This window comes from Carettochelys insculpta, chromosome 26 (genome assembly GCF_033958435.1).
Source record: "Carettochelys insculpta isolate YL-2023 chromosome 26, ASM3395843v1, whole genome shotgun sequence".
NCBI classification, from domain to species: domain Eukaryota; kingdom Metazoa; phylum Chordata; order Testudines; family Carettochelyidae; genus Carettochelys; species Carettochelys insculpta.
In genome coordinates, this window is record NC_134162.1 from 12,241,709 (window position 1) to 12,263,805 (window position 22,097).

Here is a 22,097-nt window from a genome sequence, read left to right on the forward strand (position 1 = left end):
CACCCTTTTTCTGATGAACAATGCCACTACAGCAAATGGGTGTGACTTTATAACAGCTGAGCAACTTCTCCTTTTGCAGCAGTAATAGAGAACTCAGTTGTTAGCCGATGGCCAGGTAATCAGTGGTCTGTTTGCCTTATCACATCCGAGTCTTCAACTGCTAGGACAGACTGTCCCTTCGTGGCGGGCAGCCAGAATGGCTGACGGATGCCCCAGAGAGCCACCCGAGTCTTTAACTGCGAGGACAGGCAGTCCCTTCGCAGCGGGCAGCCAGTGTGGCTGATAGGTGCCCCAAATGTTGGTGCAGAGAGCTTATTCCACCCGAGTCTTTAACTGCTAGGACAGGCAGTCCCTTCGCAGCGGGCAGCCAGGGAGGCTGACGGGTGCTCCAGGACTCTGCTCCATGGAGGTAGCACAACTCAGCGCTCAGCTTTTACTGCACCTTACCACTGACCAGGCTAACATAGCCAAACCGGCTAAGGTTCTTTTCTTGTGTGCAGCCAAATTACAGTAATTGGAAGGAGTCAGGCTGGAGCTTAAATGGTTACTATTTATTAAAAGACAGAAATAAAATCTTAATGGTAACAAGGTTGTTGCTCTATCTTCTCAACTACGAGTAGGATGATACATATGACATGCCAATTAGATTACAAGTGAAAAGTTACTCATTTGAGGACCAGAGCCCCAGCCCACCACCCTGCACCCATGGCATCCAGCCAGGCCGCCAAGCACCCACAGGGCACCCCCTCCAAGGAGACCCAGGGCTCCCAGCCTGCCAGCCAGTGGGGGAAGAGGCAGCGGGTCCCCTCCTGGATGGAGGCTGAGATCTGGGACCTGCTGGGGCTCTGGGGCGAGGAGGAGGTCCTCCAGGTAATGGGGAGCAAGAGGCAGAACGCGAATGCCTTCGCTCGGCTGGCCAAGGGCCTGGCTGCCCTGGGTCACCCTGCCCGCACTCCTGACCACGTCCACCCCGGATGCCAGCCCTGCACCCCAGGGGCCCCCCCAGGAGCCCACCCATGGGACACTGGAGGAGGAGGGGGAGTCCTCCAGCGACGGGGGGCTCCAAATCGCCCTCCCTTCCCGCAGCTCCAGCAGGGCGTCTGCCTGATGGGTGTCCCCCGACCGTGGGAGCGGACCGTCAGGTATGTACCCCCCTGGTGCACACCCCCGGGGTTAAGGGGCGGGGACAAGAGACATGACCATGGCCCCCCACACACCCAGATGACCATGGCCCCAAGGACAGCAGTGGCATGTCCCTCAGAAGAGTCCATCAGCCCGTGTCCCCCAGCAGGACAGCACCATGTCCCATCCCTGGGGATGGGGGAAGCGGAACCTAGGGTCCCCCGGGCGGCGGGGTTGGACACCCATCAGCAGCAGCAGCATCTCCGGGGGACGGGGATGGGGAACCATCAGCAGAGGGGTGGGGGGACAAGGGCCACGGGTCAGGGCCCAGACTAACAGCTGTTTCCACTCTCTTCCCCCCTCTGTTCCGCAGCTGCACCATCGGAGGGCCCGGAATGCACCGGCACGGTGTCAGTGGTCCCGGACAGCCCACCGGGGCCACCCCACCAGCCCAGCCCCTCGGCAGAGCACGGACCAGCCCCACGACGAGCCCGACAGTGGCAGAGCCATCCGCGGGCATCCACGGACCCTCAGCTGCTCGCCACCCTCCGGCGTCAGCTGGAGGTGTCTGAGCAGCGCCTGCAGGTGGAGGAGCGGCGGCTCGACCTCCAGGAGTGAGTGTTGGCCTGGTGCCAGGAGGTTTGGGGGCCTTCATGCGCACTTTCCAGGATATCACGCGGCACTTGGCTGCCCGCCGCTCCACCCCCCGCTCCACCCGCTGTCCCTCCATCATCCGCCATCCTGGGGCCTGCCACCGAGGGGGACCATGGGCCTCCGGACTCTGCCCGGCCCTATCTGCCTGTTCTCCCGGCCCCCACCCAGCCTCGACAGGGCCTCCGACCGAGACGTGGGTCACGCCCCCCCCCCCACGTGCAGGACAATAGGGGGTGCGTGGCCGAGGACATTGCCCCCCAAGGCCTCCCTCCTCTTTGGACATATTCCCCCCATCCTTGTAAATAGTTTTTGGTTCTACCCCTATTTTGCACCTGCCCCCCATGTACATACTTCCCCCCTTCTTCTGTTAATAATACAGGTTGCATGGTTTTGTTTAAAAAAAATCCATTTATTGCACAGAAGTGTGTGTGTGGGGGGGGTGCTTTCGGGTTCTCTGTGGTGTGGGCGTGGGGGCAGGGAGTGTTGTGGAGGATGGGGGAGTGCAGTGGGTGGCTCACCCACAGCTGGCCCTGCCAGTGTTCACCCCGCAGCCTGGTCAAAATGGGCCCGCAGGGCTTCCCGGACCCGGATCCCCTCAGGGTCAACCTGGCGACTGGGGGCAGTGGGTGGCTGGATGTCGGCCCTGCCAGCCTCCACAGCCCAGCCCTGGAAGAAGGCCTCTCCCTTGCTCTCCACCAGGTTGTGGAGTGCGCTGCACGCGCCCACAACCTGGGGGATGTTGGTGAGCCCTGCATCCAGGCGGATGAGGAGACACCTCCAGCACCCTTTGAGGCGGCTGAAACTGCGCTCGACCACCTGGCGCACATGGTTCAAGTGCATGTTGAACCGCTCCTGTCTGGCTGTGACATGGCCTGTGTAGGGGTGCATGAGCCAGGGCCGGACGGGGTATGCCACGGCTGTGACGATGCAGAGGGGCATGGTGGAGTCCCCCACAGGGATCTCCCACTGGGGGATGTAGGTCCCCGCCAACAGCCGGCGGCAGAGACCCGAATTTCTGAACACCTGGGCGTTGTGGGTGCTGCCAGGCCAGCCAACATAAATGTCCCAGAGGCGGCCCTGGCAATCCACCAAGGCCTGGAGGACCACGGAATGGTATCCCTTCCTATTCAGGAAGCGTCCTCTGCTGTGCTCCAAGGCACGGATGGGGATATGGGTCCCATCCAGAGCCCCAAAGCAATTTGGGAAGCCCAGGCTGGCAAATTCCACGTTGGCAGCATCCGGGTCCCCAAGCCACATGAGCCTGTGGAGGAGCAGGGCATTGATTGTGCGGACGACCTGCAGGTGAAGGACATGAGAGAGCGCCAGTGAGGGGCGTGCAGGGTGTCTGTCCCTCCCCCCCGGGCTCTCCCCACCTCCGCCAGAGCTCCCCCCCCCGCCCTCTGGGTCCTCTTACCTCCATGAGGACAGCCCCAACAGTGGCCGTGCCCACGCTGAACTGCTGCCCTACGGATCGGTAGCTGTCTGGAGTGGCCAGCTTCCAGACAGCGATGCTGACCCGTTTCTCTACAGTGAGGGCACATCGCATGGGGGTGTCCTGGTGCCGTAAGGCAGGGGTGAGCCACTGGCAGAGCTCCAGGAATGTCTGTCAGCTCATTCGGAAGTTCCGGAGCCAGTGGTCGTTGTCCCACTCACCGAGCACCAGCCGCTCCCACCAGTTCGTGCTCGTGGGGTATCTCCACAGCTGGTGGCGTGTGCGACCGGGGGGTGGGGCAGGGCTGGGAGGGCAGCAAGGTCTGGGGCTGCTTCCTTATCCCCTGGGGGCAGCTCATCTTCCTCAAATAAAAGATGGTCAGCTACCTCCTGCATGGCACTGAGCAGGGCAGCCACTGGTCCTCCAGGGACGAGTGTGTGGGCCTCTGGCGGCTGCTGCTGCTGCTGGGGGTCCGTGGTGCTTCATGGGGTGTGTGTGCTTGTGGCTCTGCAGACTGCGTGCTGTGCAGGCTGAGCGTGTCTGGGAGCGGCCCTTTAAGGGAGCAGCTAGCTGTTGCCCCGGAAGCGCTAGTCTGCCCTCTGACCCTGTCTGCAGCTGTTCCTGGCACCCTTCTTTCGATTTGGGCCGCTTTTGTGTGTAGACACTCCCTTGCAGCGCCCATTTCAATGTAGTGCTGTGCAACATTGACGTTGAACGTCGACGGCGCCAGCCCTGGAGGATGTGTGGACGCTATTCATCGAAATAGCTTATTTTGATTTCGCTACATCGAAATAAGCTATGTCGACGTAGCGTCCCAGTATAGACGTAGCTGAAGGGAGGCATATGCTTGCTCCGTCCAGATGGCCTTATACATTAATCAGTCTGTCATAGCTCAAGTCAGTCCAGTGGTGAGTTGGATGAGGCCGAGCTGGGAGACTATAGTTTCTGCATGGTGTCATTGGTGGAGTGGTGAGGACTTGGAGTTTGTTCCCAAAGAACTTCCTTTTGGACTCCAGTTTATATAGTAAAATGTGAGTCCTGCTTAGCCGTACTGTAAACCAGGGTAGGCAAAGTGGGGTGTGTGAAATTTTGTAAGGGGAGTGCAAGACGATTGGCTGCTCAGTCTCAGGCTCATCCCTCTCATTGAAAAGGTTGAAATGTTACTGTTTTTTATGTAATGTGTAGTCACATATAGCAATTAATAGTTTTTACATTCTACATACTTATTTTCCAACATTTCTAACCAAAATTGCAATCAGTTTGAATTATATTAGGCAAGTGGGGGGTGTGGTTTAACTGCTAATTGCAGGAATGAAAAGTGGGGTCTGACATAAAAAGTTTGCTCAGCCCTGCTGTAACCCATTTTTACTACAATTTCACAAATCAGTCCCACCTCACCCACTTAATTGAAATACACCTAGCAAAATTATACATCAAACAGCCACTTACAAACCAGACAGATCATACACACAATAGGGAAAAGTGGGAATCATCTTGATAGAACAAGCAAGGAATCAGGATATCTTGTGCCCTACTTTTGACTGATAGTTTCTGGCCAGGCACAATGCTGTCAGACAGTTTTCTTTAACCCACTTGAACTTTGTTTTTTTTATCTGGTGATACTGGATGCCATTATGATGGGATTTCCTTAATAGTCTGATGTTACACTGTTCAGATGGAAGGTAAGGATATGAAGTGCTGATTTTCAGCTCATGATTGCTGCTCTTTCAGTCCGACTGTAGGTGATGGCTTTAGGCTTTCCAATGTGTCTACAGGCCTTTTTCTTAGGTTGTTCCCTTGACTTCTCACACTTTTCTAAATAACAGTTGGCAAATGTAAATTCCATCAGCAGTGTCCCTGGAATGGCTAATCCCAAGTGGCTTAAAACCCCAAATCAGGCCTCCAAAAACAAAGCCAGTAGCAGCAGAGGACGTGCTTAAAAATCCACTTTTGCATTTTTTTTTCTGCCATTGGGTCTCTCCCACAATTCCCAGGGTTGTGATGATTTTCCCAATGACTCTTTCAATGAGAAGTTTATCATCCCCCATCATTCTCCTGCAGAAGTTAAGCTTGTAGACTATTACCCCTTCCTACTTCTCCATATAGGAGCCAATGATGCAGCCACGAACAACTTTGACAAGATCATGGCGGATTACATATCTGTAGGAAGGAAGATCAAGGAATATGGACCACAAGTGGTGTTCTCATCCATCCTCCCTTTGGAAGGAAGGGATCCGGGTAGGGATCATCGAATCACAGATGTAAATGTGAGGTTACATGGGTGGTGTAGCAGAGATTTGGTTTCTTTGACCATGGGATTCTCTTTCGTGAACAGGGATTGCTGGGCAGAGATGGGATCCACCTAACGAAGAAAGGAAAGAGCATCTTTGTGAGCAGGCTTGCAAACCTAGTGAGTAGGGTTTTATACTAGGTTTGTTGGGGGAAGGTGACACAAGCCCTGAGGTAAGTGGGGAAGGAGGAGGGAACAATCAAGTAGGTTGCCTGGGTGAAGAGGAGAAAGTGGGCCAATCGGCCCCTTCTCTAAGATGCTTGTACACAAATGCCAGAAGCCTAAGGAACAAACATGAAGAATTAGAGGCCCTGGCACAGTCAAAGAAGTATGAGGTGGTTGGAATAACGGAGACTTGGTGGGATGATTTGCATAACTGGAGCACGGTCATGGAAGGCTATAAACTGTTTAGGAAGGACAGATGGGAGAAGAGGAGGGGGAGTTGCGCTCTATGTGAGGGAGCAGTATGATTGCTCAGAGCTCCAATACCAGGAGGGAGAAAATCCAATTGAGTCTCTTTTGGTTATGCTTAGAGTTGGAGGTAACAGAGGTGATGTTGTAGTTGGTGTCTGCTATAGACCGCCAGATCAGAGAGATGAGGCAGATGACGATTTCTTCAGATAGCTAAGTGACGCTTCCAAATCACAGGCCTTGGTTTTCATGGGAGACTTAAATCATCCAGATAGTTGTTGGGAGACCAATACAGCATCACACAGACAATCCAGAAAGTTTTTGGAGACTGTTGGGGTATAAGTGCTAATGGAACTGACCAGGGGCCATGCACAACTTGACCTGCTGCTCACAGACAGGGAAGAACTAGTAGGAGAAATAGAAGTGGGTGGAAGTGGGTGGAAACCTGGTCTGCAGTGACCATGACATAGTAGATTTCAGGGTCTGGACAAAAGGAAGAAGGGAGAGCAGTAACATGCAGACCCTTGATTTCAAAAGAGCAGACTTTGACTCCGAGAGAAATGATGAGCAGGACCCCATGGGAAATGAAGATGACAGGGAAAAGAGTTCAAGAGAACTGGCAGTATTTTAAAGAAGTCTTACTGAAGGCACAGGAACAAACCATCCCCCTGCATAGTAAGAAATGCAAACATGGTAGGCAACCAACGTGGCTTAATAGGGAAATCCTTAGTCAGCTTAAACTCAAAAAGGATGCATACAATAAATGGAAACGTGGACAGTTGACTGAGGAGTACAAACATATGGCTGGAGAATGCCAGGGAGTAATCAGGAAAGCGAAACCACAATTGGAACTGCAGCTGGCAAGGGATGTGAAGGGTAACAAAAGAGTTTCTACAGGCATGTTAACAATAAGAGAGTTATCAGAGAAGGCGTGGGGCCATCACTGAATGAGAGAGGTAACCTAGTGACAGACGATGTTAGAAAAGCTGAAGTACTCTACTTTTTTTGCTTCAGTCTTCACGGACAGTGTCAACTCCCACATTATGGTGCTAGACAATGCAGTATGGAAATTTGGAGGGCAGCCATCTGTGGGGAAGGAACAAATTATGAGCTATCTAGAAAAACTAGATGTACACAAATCCATGGATCTGGATTTAATCCACCCAAGGATACTGAGGGAATTGGCAGAGACCATTGCCGAGCCTTTGGCCGTTATCTTTGAAGAGTCTTGGAGATTGGGAGAGATCCTTTGTGACTGGAAAAAGGCAAACGTAGTGCCCATCTTTGAAAAAGGCAAGGACAATCCAAGGAAGTATAAACCAGTCAGCCTTCCCTCAATCACTGGGAAAATAACGAATGGGGGTCCTCAAGGCATCATTTTTGGAGCACTTAGAAGAGGGGAAAGTAATCAAAAGTAGCCAACATAGATTCACCGAGGGCAAGTCCTGCTTGACCAATCTGATTAGCTTCTATGACAAGGTGGTAGGCTCTGTGGAGATGGGGAAGTCAGTGAATGTGATATATCTTGACTTCAGCAAAGCTTTTGATACAGTCTCCCACAACATTCTTGCCCAAAAGTTAAGGAAATATGGATTGGATCCTTGGACTATGAGGTGGGTAGAAAGCTGGCTTGATGATTGGGCACAATGGATTGTGGTCGATGGCTGAGTGTCTGGATGGTGGTCTGTTTCAAGCGGCGTGCTGCAAGGCTCGGTTCTGGGGCTGGTGGTGTTCAACATCTTTATTAATGACCTGGATGAGGGACTGGATTGCACCCTCAGCAAGTCTGTGGTTGACACAAAGCTAGGAGGAGAGGTAGATATATTGGAGGGTAGAGAGAGAATTCAGAGTGAGCTGGATAAATTGGAGGTTCGGGCCAAAAGAAATCTAATGTGATTCAATAAGGAGACGTGCAGAGTCCTGCACCTGGGGTGGAAGAATCCCAAGCATTGTTATAGGCTGAGGACTGATTGGCTAAGGAGCAGTACAGCGGGAAGGGACGTAGGGGTTACGGTGGATGAAAGGCTGGATGTGCGTAAACAGTGTGCCCTTGTAGCCAAGAAGGCTAACAGCACATTAGGGTGCATTAGGAGGAGCATTTTGAGCAGATTTAGAGAAGTGGTTGTTCCCCTCTATTCTGCACCGGTGAGGCCACATCTTGAATATTGTTGTTTTGGGCCCCTCTGGTATAGAAAAGATGTGGATTTGCGGAAGCAGGTTCAGTGGAAGGCAACAAAAATCATTAAGGGGCTGGAGCACAAGACCTATGTTAGGCTGAGGGATTTGAGCTTATTTAGTTGGCAGAAGAGAAGACCCCGGGGTGATTTAATAGCAGCCTTCAACTTCTGGCAGGAGCGCTCTGAAGAGGACGGTGAGAAACTGTTCCCAGTGGTGTCAGAGGGCAGAACAAGGAGCAATGCTCTTGAAGCTAAAGAGGGAGATGAGTAGATTGGATATAAAGCAAAACTACTTCACGAGGAGGGTGGTGGAGCACTGGAATGCGTTGCCTAGAGAAGTGGTGGAATCTCCATTCCTGGAGGTTAAGTCCCGGCTGGACGAGGTCCGGGCTGGGATGATTTAGTGGGGGCTGATCCTGCTTTGGGCAGGGGGCTGGACTCGATGACCTCCTGAGGTCCCTTCCAGCCGTGGGATTCTATGACTGGGGCACACGCACGAGTGCGGGGCGTGTGAGAAGGCGGCTCGCGGCTGGATGTCGGGGGCTCGATCCCGAAAGGGAATGTGGGGGGGGGGGCCGCTGGGCTCCCCACAAGAAAGCGACACAACTCCCGGGGATGTCCCAGGGCTCCGCCTTTCGCCCCTGCTGCCCGCCCCGCTCCCCGGCTAAGCACCCGACCCGCCAGCCGCGGGGAGACAGCTGCTCCCCGGGAGGCTGGAGCCAGCTGCGCGCGCGGCGGGGGCGGGCGGGGCGCGGAAAGACCCGCCGGCGGAGCTGGGGCGGGGGGGGGAGGGGTACTGCCGCCCTTGCCCCTCCCCGCGGGGCGGAAGCGGCCGCGCTCATATCTTCCCCCGCCGGGCGGGGGCGCCGCACTCGGCGCTGCGGCTATGCGGCCCGCCTGGCTCCTCCGCCTGTGGGGCGGCTTCGCGGCGCTCCTGGCGGCCGCCGCCGGGGATCCAGGTGAGCCCTGAACATCCCTCCTGCCTCCGCCCGGCTCCCCCGCCCCCTCCGCTGGGGGTCTGCCCCCCCCCCCCCACTCCTTTGGGTTTCTTTTCCCTCTGCCCTCGCCCACCCCCGAAGAAGGTTGGAGCCCGGGGCACCTGCCCTGTGGGTCCATTGCGGCAGCGTGGGGTCCCAGAGGCAAAGCCAGGGACTGCCAGAAGCTCTGCCCCTGCAGCATCCTCACCCCCATGGGGCCTTCCCCTTGAAGGAGCCCGGCTCTGGGAGCTCTCTGCTGTTGGGTTAGGTTCGGCCCTGACCTCCCCGTGTGGCACTGGCACCAGCTCCACTGCCATACGGGCGGGATCCTTTCCGTGCTTTCCTTTTGCTCCTCTGCGGAATGGGGTAAGTGCCCTGTCCCCACACCAGAGAGAATCTGGAGGCTTAGGGAGGGTCAGGTGAAAGGGGCTGCCTGGATGATGGTTTGTTGGGTTGGGGCAGCAGACCAAATCCTGAATTCCCTTGCTGAAGCTCAACTTCCTCTTCAGAGCCGGGGAAGTCTTGTGGAACTCAGAGGGACTGTGGAATTTCACCCCACGGTGACTGGCTGACTAGCCAAACAAAGTCATCTGCATTTATGACGGGGATGTGGAAAGTGAAATGGCAGGTTAAGGCTTGATGCATTACATTTTTGAAATATAAGAAGTGCTTTAACGTAGGTAAAAATAGTGGTGCAATGTGCAATGAACAGACACCGTCAAACCACTACCGTTCATTTGCAGAAGTGAAAGATACTTGTGAATTAAATAGTACATAGTTGTACTTCAGAAGGTCCTTGTATCTCCTTTGTTCACTTCATTAAAATATAGGGTTTCCTAGGTACTGAATAAACGTTTTATCAGGATAATGTTTTCTCCACATATACAGTCAAAACTCTCAGAGAAGAATATTTGTTGAAAATTTCAGCTAGAGATGGAGTAATATTTATTTTTATTGGAAACTTTTTGGCGTAATTACTTCCATTCTGAGCTTGCAGTTAGTTAATAATCCTATAGGACTGTGACAACATAAAGTGCTAAGTGCTCAACATTAGTAAAATTGGTTAGGAAACTAGGAGTGATTCATGGGTCAAGATAAACTTTTATGTCTATGTTAAACCCAGTCTTCATAACTTTTTGTTGGTCTCCCGCTGATTCTGAAACCAACAGAGACCAAAAATTTTGACAATATCATTGTGATATTTCATCAGCCTTCTGGCTATTAAAATGTGACTGATAAGGAGTTGGATATCTGCCTTGAATTTAGAAATTTCATTTTTGTAGTTGCAAGACTTTTATTTCTAGTCATTTTTCCTTGGGCTCTAAATAAGAAATATGTTTCCCCTTTCTTGCAGTCTTCAGGTAATCTGTTAACTATTTTAGGGAAGTGGACAACCTGTAGCTCTCCGATTCCTAACTTAAAAGAAGGAAGAAGGCAATAGAGATAAGGAGAATTCACTCAATAACCACAATAACATTTATTGAAGTAATTACAGAAAACCCCTACAAGCCATTTCCTTTAACAGAGCCCTTCTGAACAGCATTTCTTGTAATCTTGGAAAAGAAAGGCACAGAAGGCTTATGTTCCCAAGACACCTTTATCCCTGTTGATCTATGTAATGTGGGAAGTGCTCAGATACTAAAAGTGTGGCTACAAAATTCTAAGACGGAAAACTAGTAAGGGAACCTAATGTTAAAAGGAATGGTGAGTAGAATAAAACACAGAAGTGAGGAAAATTTAGTCAGGTGGATCTGAGTTTTTGGCTTTGATACTAAAGTTTGTATGTAGAGAGGAACAGGCACAGTTTGGGATGCTTTTATCCTTGTTTAGTGAAGACTTTTGTTACTTTTTACATAATCTTGATTATTTTAAATTGTAAAGCAGTTTCTCCCTAATTTTTCTCAGTTTTGAGAGTATGTGTTTTTACTGAGGGAAGACCACATGCACAGTATACCCAAACATCCATCTAAAGGAATGGAAAGATCTGAGGAACATCAGATTAACAAGTGTTCCATGTCTTTATCAAAACTCTCAGTCTGTGTCTACACTTACCAAAAACTTGCAAATGGCTGTGCTAGTGGCCAGATCAAAGAATATGAAGGAGGCACTGAAATACATATTCAGCACCTCATTAGCATGCTGCCGGCCATGGCACTTCGAAATTGCTGTGTTTTGCTCCCGCATGGCTCAGCTTTATGGGGGCCTTTTCGAAAAGACCCTGCTAACATCAAAATCCCCTTATTCCTATGAGCTGATAAGTAAAGGCTGCTGATAAGTAAAGTCACCAACCCAGCTAGTAGAGACGGAAAGACAGCCTCAGTTTTAATTTATTTATAGGAGAGCTTTTTGAGTAAACACTTAAATCCCATTTCTGCAATTAGTTGTCGCTCTCCTCAGGGGCTTGCTTGTTTGGGATGAGTTTAGAATTGGGGTTTACCTAAAGTATATTAAAAATTGGTTGTTTCATTCTCGCTTACCAGCCTGATTCAGAGGAAGAAGGCAGAATACTCAAGTGGAGATATCACTAAACTGGGACTCAAGGGACCTGGTTACAAAGGGAGTTAGCTAATATATTTTAAGGCCAGAAGGGATGTTAATAATGATTTTAGCATCCAGCTGATATTACCACTGAATAAGGGTGTAAATTATGACCCTGGACTAAGGCAATCCAATGATGAATGTTTATAACCAGATGCGAAGTGTATTAATCACTAGTTGAACAGCTGCAAAAATGTTTGAGGCAGATCCTCAGTCCTTAACAACAAGTTTACAGTGACACAGCTGTATAATGCAGCTGTGCTGGTAAAGGCTGCTCAGGCGGCCACTCTGTGCCAACTTGAGAGAGTTCTCCCTTTGGCACAATAAACCATCTCTATGAGCAGCAGTAGGTGCGTTGGTGGGAGAAGTAATCCTGCCAACATAGCAATGTGTACACCACCACATTTGGACGAGCAAAAAATACGTTACTTGAGGCTCTTTTGCCAGTGTCAGTAGTAGTGTAGATGCAGCCTTTGTGAAAATGTTTTTATTTGCCACTACACCTGACATGTTTCAATTTTATGTACCAGCACAGATAATGGCTATTATTTCTCATGTGTGTTTCCTTTCTTGATAGCTGGCTGTGGAGTCCCAACAAGGCTAATCTTTGCTGAGCTGAAGGATGAATATAAAAATCAGAACAATTTTCAGGTTGGGACAATTGTAAGATACAATTGTCGGCCTGGTTATGGAAGACACCCAGGGATGCTGCCCATTATTAAGTGCCTTAAAAATGGAAGGTGGTCAGAAGCCTCTGACTTCTGTAAAAGTGAGTATTTTCTCTCTGTTGCTAGAAAAACATGCTAATGGCACTAGGTTGTTTCAAAACTATAAAATGTAATGTGTCTTTAAATAGTTAATAGTGACGAGTAAAGCACGTTATCTTTGCCCATTCCAGGCCCTTTTAATCAAGATCTTTGAGGAGAATGTTTAATATGGACAGGTCCCGGGAATGATTCCCACACTGAAAGAGAAGTTTAATCCTAGCCTTGCTCTTTACCAGGGAAATCATGTGGTCATCCAGGAGAGCCGGAAAATGGAAGAGTTATTGCAACAGATGCCCTATTTGGGTCAACGGCCAACTTCACATGTGAAGAAGGGTAAGTTTCCAACTACCTGAGCTCACTGTTTGTGCTTAGCTTGCAGCTGAGCAACATAAAAAGATATCCTTGTATTCCTCCAACTCCTGTAAGAAAATTACTGTTTCGTAATAAACCAGCACTTCTCTTTCTTGGTCCAGTCAATGCTATTTGACACACAAGGAAAGCAGGGTAAGTGTCAGTCTCCCCATTTTCCTTGTTCATGCTCTGTCATTTATTACTCCAAATGTAGTTGCAGTTTGGCCATCAGAAAGCTCCGCCCACAAGTGCTGAGCAAGCACAGACACCTGTAGAGAGTAGGAGCCAAATGAGCAGGGCAGACCTTGGAATGTCTTGAGTTTTATATCTGCTGGGGCCTGGGAATAGTTCTACTTCTGCATGATTGGAAATGGCTGCCTTTGCTACAGGCCATGCAGGGGGAGGGCTCTATGTCTAACTTCCTATCTATCTCTGAGGACAAACCCAGCTCAAAGAGCCGTTGGTGCTAGAGCCGTGGGGATAGAGTTGCAGAAGGGCTGTTACCTGCCCTCTTCTTTGAAAGGTCAGGGTTGTGCTTCAGTGACGTGAAAAGCCGAGGTCTGCAGCGGTAGAGGTGAGTAGGGAGCAGCGTATCTCTATCAGAAAAGGAAGAATCTCTTCTTGTGTTAAGTTGAATTTCACAGAAAATGGCGATAGAAGCTGCTGGTGCTGAATTCTAGACTCAGCTCCGTGGTGGATTATTCAACCATGTGTGTGCATTTGGATATCTCACTTATAGCACTTGCCTGTGTTAGGACTGACCTGATGGATTATTTCAAGCTAGACAGACCCCAGCTTGGTCTGCCTGGCTCATGCCCATTCTGCCCTACCTACTCTAATGTGAAAAATGTGAAACCAGTGTGGAGCATGCATAACAAAAAACACCCACCCCAGCAGCCTGACCCAACATGCAGACGTGAGTAGGTTGTGTGTAACTTGTGATTCTGTGGCTGGGAATGACCCGGCTGATAGGGTGAGGAGGAGTGGAGTGCACAGAAAGGAGATCCCCTGGACACCAGCTCATGGGGCCTGCCTCAGAGTCTGTTCCATGTTTTAATTGTGGAAGGGTCTGGGGAATTCTGAGTTGGTGAAGGAGCGTTTTCTCTTACATTTGTCCTTCAGTAGTCAGTGGTGTGGGTCCCTATCTACTGTGACTGGGGAGCAGAGCTTCCCAAGTAACTGAGTTTCTCAGGGAAACCCAAATACCAGAGGAATGGGTAACAGCTGATACTCTCTCTCCCTGACTCCAGGCACCGGTTGATCGGACGGTCTTCCAGACGATGCGAGATTCTTGGCCTGCGCGTTGCATGGACTGGTGAAGTGCCCATTTGCGAACGTAAGTAAATCACTAATGTCTGTCCATATGTTCATGTGGGCTCTTCTCTCTCTTATGCACCTGCCTCAAAAACATTAATAAATAGGTTAGCCCCAAACATTATGATCCACATCCTAGAGAGGGAGAAGTGTGACAGAGTGATTTTAAGTTACTTTTCCAGAGTGACAGAGGTCAGTCAGAGATCTAAATATCAAAGTCCCATGTATGTACTTGAACCACAACGGCATTTTTGGTGAGAGGTGCATGTAATGAGGCTTTGACCACAGGGAGGTGTGTGTGTGTGTCAATGCCCTAAACATTATGATCCAGACTGAGGGGGAGAACTGAGACAAAGTGATTTTAAGTTACTTTTCCAGAGTGAAAAGGGGAGTTGGTCAGTCAGAGGGCCAAAAATTCAGTGTAAATATACAGGTCCCACGTGCATACCTGAACCACAACGGCATCTTTGGTGAGAGGTGCATGTAAAGAGGCTTTGACCACAGGGAGATGTGTGTTTGTGTCAATGTCCCAAGAGCAAGATTTTGATCTTTTCTTGACAACAGAGTAACTGAAAAAGACACTTAGCTTGGTGTGGCAACAATGTTCCACAATGGCCAATAACCATCTTGATGGATTTTTAAGTACAGTAACAGGTGTACCTGATAGGGATTGATATTAATGGAAGAGCAGGCAGGAAGCTCAGATCTGCTCTGGTAATATGCACACTACCTTACTGAGCAGCTGGAAAAACTAAATGACTTCTTTTCTGTGCTTGATGGGGATGGAATAGCTTGATGTTAAAACAGCCTATGTTGAAGTCCCTTGCTCAATAGAGTGCTAGGTAATAATTGTCCCAGAAAACATGGAGATGCCACACTTCCTGTATACTAGGTCAGTGTGTCTCAACCCCTGTATAGTGCCATACTCCTTTCAGGAGTTTGATTTGTCTTGTATATCACAAGCTATATCTCACTTAAAATGTACTTACTTGGAAAGTCAGCCATAAAAATGCAGAAGTGTCACAGCACACAACTACTGAGATATTGCTTCTTTTCTAATTTTTACCATATATGATAAATAAATAAATATTTGAAGTATAAACATAGTGACATTTCAGTGTCTGGAGTGGTATAAGCAAGTCATTGTCTGCAGGAAATTTTTGAATGCACTGATTTGGCTAGTCTTTACTAGGCAACTAGGAGTTAATTTACCCACTGACACACTTTAAAACTTCTGTGTACACCCATATGTACCCACAACCCGTTTTTCAGCAACCTCTTTCGCAGCCACATTACATTTGCTGGGAGAGAGAAGCAAAAGGTGCCATGACAGGCAGTAAAAAAAACTACAGTTGTCTTAGCAAGTTTGAAGATTTATATCACATCAGTTCCAGAGACAATTAGACACCCATGAGCAGTGCTTTTTTCCAAGAAGAAAAGGCGCCAGAACTCAAGTCTGATGATTCCTCAAAGGGGCTAGGGTGTTCAATGCCCCGGCCCCAAGCTGCTGGGGGATAGGTGGTGAAAAAATTTCTGGTGTTCTAATGGAAAAAAGGTGCAGAAACTCCATTCCAGTGCATTCTGCCAGAAAAAAAGGCCTGTCCCAGAGCCAATACCTGTTAGGTTAGTTTATGGGTTTGCAACAAAAACAGCAAGAAGAGCCATTATTTTAATTCAGTAGAAAAAAACTAAATAATTCAAGAGCCGCAGTGCATGTGAATAGGATTTTCTAGCAACCGGATCAAAACACCAACACAGTATCATATCCCACAAGGCACTGTATATATTAAAGCAGGAGTTATCCAATATCTGGAGATCACATATTGTTTACTATTTAGACATGAGCTCTTCATCTTTGGGCTTTTAGATGTTCGCCATTTATTGAAAATAATTTGGAGGGTTTTTATTTTTTTACTTTGCAGTTATTGCATCAGGAGTCACAAAGAAGTCCTTAAAGAACCACATGCAGCTCCAGAGCTGTAGGTTGCAGACCCCTGGGCTAGTTCGTTCTAATGGTTTCATAGCGAGGCCAGCTAGTTTTCTTCAGCAGATCAAGTAACTCCAGCTTCTTCTCTATCAGGGCGAAGCCTGAAATACACTCCTCTTGTGTCTTTCCAGGTATTCCGTGTCTTCCCCCTCCAGATATTGCCAATGGACAGCACACTGGAGTGATAATGGATGAATTCTCTTATGGGTCTGTTGTAACTTACAAATGTGAGGGAAGCTACCCGCTCATTGGAGAGAAATCAATTCACTGCACAACCAAGGATGGGCTGAATGGAGAGTGGAGTGCACGTCCCCCTCGATGTGGAGGTGGGGTTTGTGTGAGAGCAGCCCTCTGGGCTCTACTCCATCATGTACAGAAAGTCTAAGTTCAAGCCACACCAGAACCGTGAGGATGCAGTTAACTCCCCACACTGTGTTCCTGCTCTTGTCAACACTTCTACAAGATTTCCATGATTGATGTAGGGGGGGTGAGGAGAAGGGGTCAGTAATAGGGGTGAGTACTAGTGCATTTGAATGCACCCCTTGCACAGCTCTGTTAACAGAGCAGGTAGGATCATTACTGTATAGGAAGGCTGTTAAAGGTCTTGAACTCTAGTGACACAGAGATGAAATTGGGGAACATCAGTCAGGGAAGTGGTGAGTGGAAATGTCTAGATTATTTTTCCAGGCAACTGACTGAGCTGTTCCATACCACAGGCAGATAGCTCTAATAAACTATTATCCAAAGTTGTGGGTAAGCGTGTGTGGCACTGGCATATTTGTGTTAATTTGTACAGCACTTTATCAGGTCTTTAAGGTGTTACAGGACTTGTCTCCATCTCTTCCTCCCAGCGTAACTCTCCATGTTGCCCACAACAATCTGTATTTTTAAGGAGGAATAACACAGGCTAGTGTAGCGTGTGATGTGAAAAACGCTGATGGTGTAAAAAAGATGGAAGATCTGCACAGGCTACAGAGATGTCTGTCTTCTTATCTGGCCTCATCTTTCAGTAAAAGTATTTCTGTTTCAGTGGTTAGATGCCCGGCACCACAAATCGAAAATGGAAGAAGAGTATCTGATGATAGACACATCTACACATATAAAGACAATGTTACCTTTGAGTGTAATCCTGGCTATACCATGATGGGTCACAGAGTGAGTCAGTGCCAAACTGATGACACGTGGGATCCACCTGTGCCAGTCTGTGAGCAAGGCAAGTGTCAAAACCATGATTTGTTCTTATTCTGCATCTAGAAAGACATTTCCCTTCTGCCTGATCCGTGGGCACCTCAAACACTAGCCTAGGCTGGATTTGTCTGGCCTGTTGCTCACCTCAAATCCAGATTTTGGAGTCTGGGTCAAGGGGAGAGGTAAATAGTCCCAACAGAGGGGAACATCCCTGGAGGGTAAAAAATGAACCAGGTTGGGGGTGGTGCTGGCAAGGTTCCAAAAGGTCTGGGGATGCCAGGTGAGTAAACGTGTTTCTTCTGTTTGCTCATTGTGCTTTTCCACAATGCATTTGGGGGTCACGATTCCTCAAACTGCATCATCTGCAAGAAGTGACTCAAGTTGCAAGAACCATGGGTCTGCCTGCGGGGAATTTATGTCACTTAGAACTGAAAGCCGAGCGCTTTGCTCTTCCTCCACTCAGGACCAAGTGTCTGTCCCCTCTTGAAATGGGAACTGGGAGTGAGTTAGAAGAGGATATTCAATGACTTCTTGGTTCACCATGGTTTTGTGGGTACTTCTGCTTCCACTGCTGAATTTCAGAATTAATGTGAAATCTTTGCCAAATCCATCCAGCACTCAGACACTTTTCCCTCTTCCTGTGGATGTGGAATACAACCCTCTGATTCCTACATGCTGAATTAACATGGGACCATAGTTTCATTTTTTCCCTTAACACTAACCCTTTCCTATAATGGGGGTTGGGACAAAAGTGTTGCAAAAAATAAAAGATTCCTCAAACAACGGGCTGCTACTACTGGCAATGGAACACACTGAATAATGAGCCTTCCTTGTCCAGTGATCTTTGCTTTTGCACCTTAAGATGCTTAAAGTAGCCTGATTGCTTTTCTGGATGACAGTTGCTGAGTCCTTCAGCAAACGAAGCCCCTTTCAGATGTGTGTCATTGGGCACCCAGATTCACCAGTCACTCTGACAAATGTGGGCCTAGACTTTAAGCTCCCCTCAGTGCCAGAGTGTTATAGCACCAGCTACAATTCACAGAGACTGTGTAGAAATGTGACCAGCAAGTGGGAGTGTTCATTGCTGTGTTCATACCTCCCTTTGATCACGCATAGAAAAATATATGCTTTGTTCCCCATCTGCAATTGGGTGCTCAGAATTGCTCAGAATGGCTTGTTTCCTCATGTAGGTAACTGTAGTGCTTTATTTGGTCTTACTTATTCTTCCCATTGGAGAAGCAGGGCTGGGGGGTTTGGTTCATTTGTCACATGAGATTCAGTAGGGTGCCCCTATTTTTGTATGCTGAATTCTTTGATACTGATTGATATTTATGCTCAAGTATTGTTTCTTCTCCCTTCAGTGCAGCTGTGTCATGTTTATGTTGAAGTAATTGATAAAGAGGAGTCCTAGCATGGAAATATTTGTGGGATTGCAGTAAAAAGCTCATCGGAGGAAATGGCTCAGTGGGTAAACTCTCCATTTCATCCCACGTGTACTTTAAATTCCAAAGAGGTTGTTGTCCTTCTCCTTTCAGCAAGGTGCAGAAGCCCAAATGTGAAGAATGGCAGAACAAGTGTAGATCAGGCTGCCTACAGGCCCAGAGACACTGCTGTGTTTAAATGCAACCCTGGTTATGCGCTGCGTGGTAGCCCTGAAACTCAGTGTCAGGATGATGGTAGATGGGACCCTCCTGTCCCAGTCTGTGAAAGAGGTAAGTGTGCCTAATGCTCTGAGTGTCATTTATCTTGGATCCCGTTATGATGACTGAGATCTGGCAGGGCTGAGTTGTGGATGATAAAGAGACCATGGGATGGTGTAGAGATTTGAAAGGGAAAAGTAAATATCTGCCTTAACCCCCTCCCAAGTTAAGAGAGCTCAGGGAAGACCTAACCAACCAATAAATAGTTCCAAAGTAGCAACCTTTCCAATGGAAATACAAAGTAGGGAGTGGAAGTAGACCATGGACCCTTCCTAAGACATCTGGAAACATGTCTGAGGGTATCAAGAAGTATGACCCAGTCATCATGGTTCGTAAGTAATTTGGGGGATGCAAATGAGGAGGAGGGGAATGGAGGTAGGTAACTGTACCCCTGGTGTGCATTAGTCTCAGTGCTGTTTTATTGCGCATGACTCAAAATGATTGTGTCAATCCTATAGATTAGCCTAAATAAGCTCTGCCTCAGTTAAGACACTCTACCTTCCCCAGAGTACATTCTCCTTAACCAGAAGATTTTGAATAATCTAAAAATCAAAAAGGAGTCCTACGGAAAGTGGACACAGGATGAATGTTAAACAAATAACGCTAGATAGGGGCAAAATTAGACAGGCCAAGTTACAAAACAAGATGAAATGAGACAGAGGCATAAAGGGAAAGAAGAAATTCTACAAATACATTTGAAGCAAGGACAGGGTAAGCCTTTTACTTAATAAAGATGGGAAAACAGTAACAGAAAATGGAGAAATGGTAGAGATGCTTATTGACTTCCTTTTTTGTTTTTTACCAAGAAGTTTGGAAGTTTCAGAACCTGAAGTAGGGAAAGTACATGATAAAAATTGCTAAAACAAGCTGGATGTCTTCATGGAAGCAGGGCCTGATGAAATGCATCCTAGACTACTCAAGGAGGTGAGAGAGGAGATAAGTGAGCAATTATCTGTAAAAGTCATAGAACAAGGGAGCAATTCCAGAAGACTAGAAAAGGGCAAATATAGTGACTACCTATAAAAAAGGAAATAAGGACAAACCAGGAGATTACAGGTCATTCATCTCAGTTTCTAAACAAAGAAGGATAATGAAGCAAATAAGACAGGAATCCCTTTGCAAAGCCTTAAAAGACAATAAGGTGCTTAATTAAAGTCAGAATGGATTTGTCAGGAGCAAATCACATCAAATCAACAGGGGAAAAAGACTTATGCATAAGGGGGAAGTGATGGATGCACTATAGCTAGAGTTCAGTAAGATATTTCATGAAATCTCATGTGACAGTCTCATAAACACACTAGGGAAATAAAATGTATATGGCATCTGTGTAAGGTGGATGCATAACTGGTTGGAAAACACTTCTCAGAGAGTAGCTGTCAGTGGTTCACAGTCATCCTGGAAGGGCAGAATGAGCAGGGGGTCTGCAGGAGTCAGTTCTGGTTCTGTTCATTATCTTCATCAGCGATTTATATAATGGCATAAAGAATATGCTTACAAAGTTTGCAGGTGATACCAAACTATGGGACTGGGCAATATGGTGTTCAAGTGCTTTGGGAAATAGGATTGTAATTCAGATCATTTGGACAAATTGGAGAAATGGTCTGATGTAAATAGGATATTTAAAAGGGGCAAATGAAAAGTACTCCACTTAGAAGGAACAATCAGTAGAACACCTACAAAATGGGAAATGACTACCTAGGAAGGAGTGCTGCGGAAACAGATCTAAGGGGTGATAATGAGCTAAATGAGTTAACAGTGTGACATGGGGGGAAAAAAGCAAATGTCATTCTGGGCTGTATTAGCAGGAGTGTTGTAAGCCAAACACAAGAAATAATTCTCCTGCTACACTCCACATTGATTAAGCCTCAGCTGGATTGTTGTGTCCAGTTCTGGGTGCCACATTTTAGGAAAGATGTGGAGAAATTTCGAAAAAGTTTAATGAAGAGCAACAAAAATGATTAAAGGTCTAGAGAACATGACATTTGAGGGAAGATTAAAAGATTTGGGTTTGTTTAGTCTGGAAAAGAGAAGACTGAGAGAGGACATAGCTACTTTCAAGTACCTACAAGTTTGTTGCAAGGAGCAGGAAAAAAAATCATTCTCCTTAACCTCTGGTAATAGGACAAGAAGCTATGTGCTTAAATTGCAGCAAGGGAGGCTTAGGTTGGGTATTAGGGAAAGCTTCCTAACTGTCAGGGTGGTTAAGCATGGGAATAAATTGCCTAGCGAGGCTGTGGAATCTCCATCATTAGAAATATGTAAGAGCAGATCAGACAAACATCTGTTAGGGATGATCTAGATCCGTGATTCCCAAACTTTTCAGTATCACGCCCCCCCCTTTTGCTTTTTGAGAAACCTTCACCCCCCACCTCTTCTTCACCGTTAGCCAACCCCTTTTTCACAGAAAATTCAATTCATAATTTAAAATAAACACAAAAACTTCATATAAAATGTTATTTGAAATTAAAAATAAACACACAGAGTTTTTCTTGGCCCCCTGAGGGTGCCTGGTGCAGCCCCAGTTGGCCAGCTGCCTGAGTCCCTTGCTACCCAACAGTTCTGCCTGCGCCAGCTGTCCGCCTGCCTGAGCCCTGTGCTGCCAGAGCCGCCCATCCATGACCGAGCCCTGCAGTGCCAGGGCCAGCCACCCGCCCACCAGCCTGAGCCACCCGAGCCCTGCAATGCTGGGGCCAGCTGCCCAAGCCCCATGAGCCACACAAGCTGGATGCCTGAGCCCTGTGTACCCCACCACCCAAACCCCTCCTTTCTCACAAAGCTAGGCACCCCCAGTCCCCCACTCACTCCATCCCCATCCCACAAGCCAGGCATCCCCAGCCCCCATCTAACTCCATCCTTCTCCCCCTCTCCCACCCCTCCCCAACCTACACTCACTCTCCTTTGCAAGAGGCAGCTAGCTCCATGTGGGTCTTTGCCGGCTGCCTGCTTTTTATAGTGGCTGTGCAGGATTGCCCATGTAAAATGGCAAGGCCTGAGAGCCAGAAGCAAAGGATGGCTTTTTCTTTGGGTAAGGGGAAAGATGGCGGGGGTGGGGAAGGCACTGTCTCACCTCGCACCCCCACCCCCAGAATTTCTTCATGCCTCCCCAGGGGGGCACACCCCCCGTTTGGGATATCATGATCTAGATGGTGCTCGGTTCTGCCAAAAGAACCAGAGACTGGATTTCATGAC

General features: G+C 48.1%; 1 protein-coding gene across 1 annotated transcript in view; it reads left to right on the forward strand.

Annotated features, from left to right (window-relative positions):
* Positions 1–22,097, forward strand: part of LOC142001737 (complement receptor type 1-like) — a 201,210-nt gene that overhangs the window by 159,112 nt on the left and 20,001 nt on the right. Inside the window, exons 45-49 of the mRNA XM_074977257.1 lie at positions 12,179–12,370; positions 12,605–12,701; positions 13,970–14,055; positions 16,152–16,346; positions 18,744–18,920. Of these exons, the coding sequence (XP_074833358.1) occupies positions 12,179–12,370; positions 12,605–12,701; positions 13,970–14,055; positions 16,152–16,346; positions 18,744–18,920 (747 nt within the window). The remainder of the gene's footprint in view (positions 1–12,178; positions 12,371–12,604; positions 12,702–13,969; positions 14,056–16,151; positions 16,347–18,743; positions 18,921–22,097) is intronic.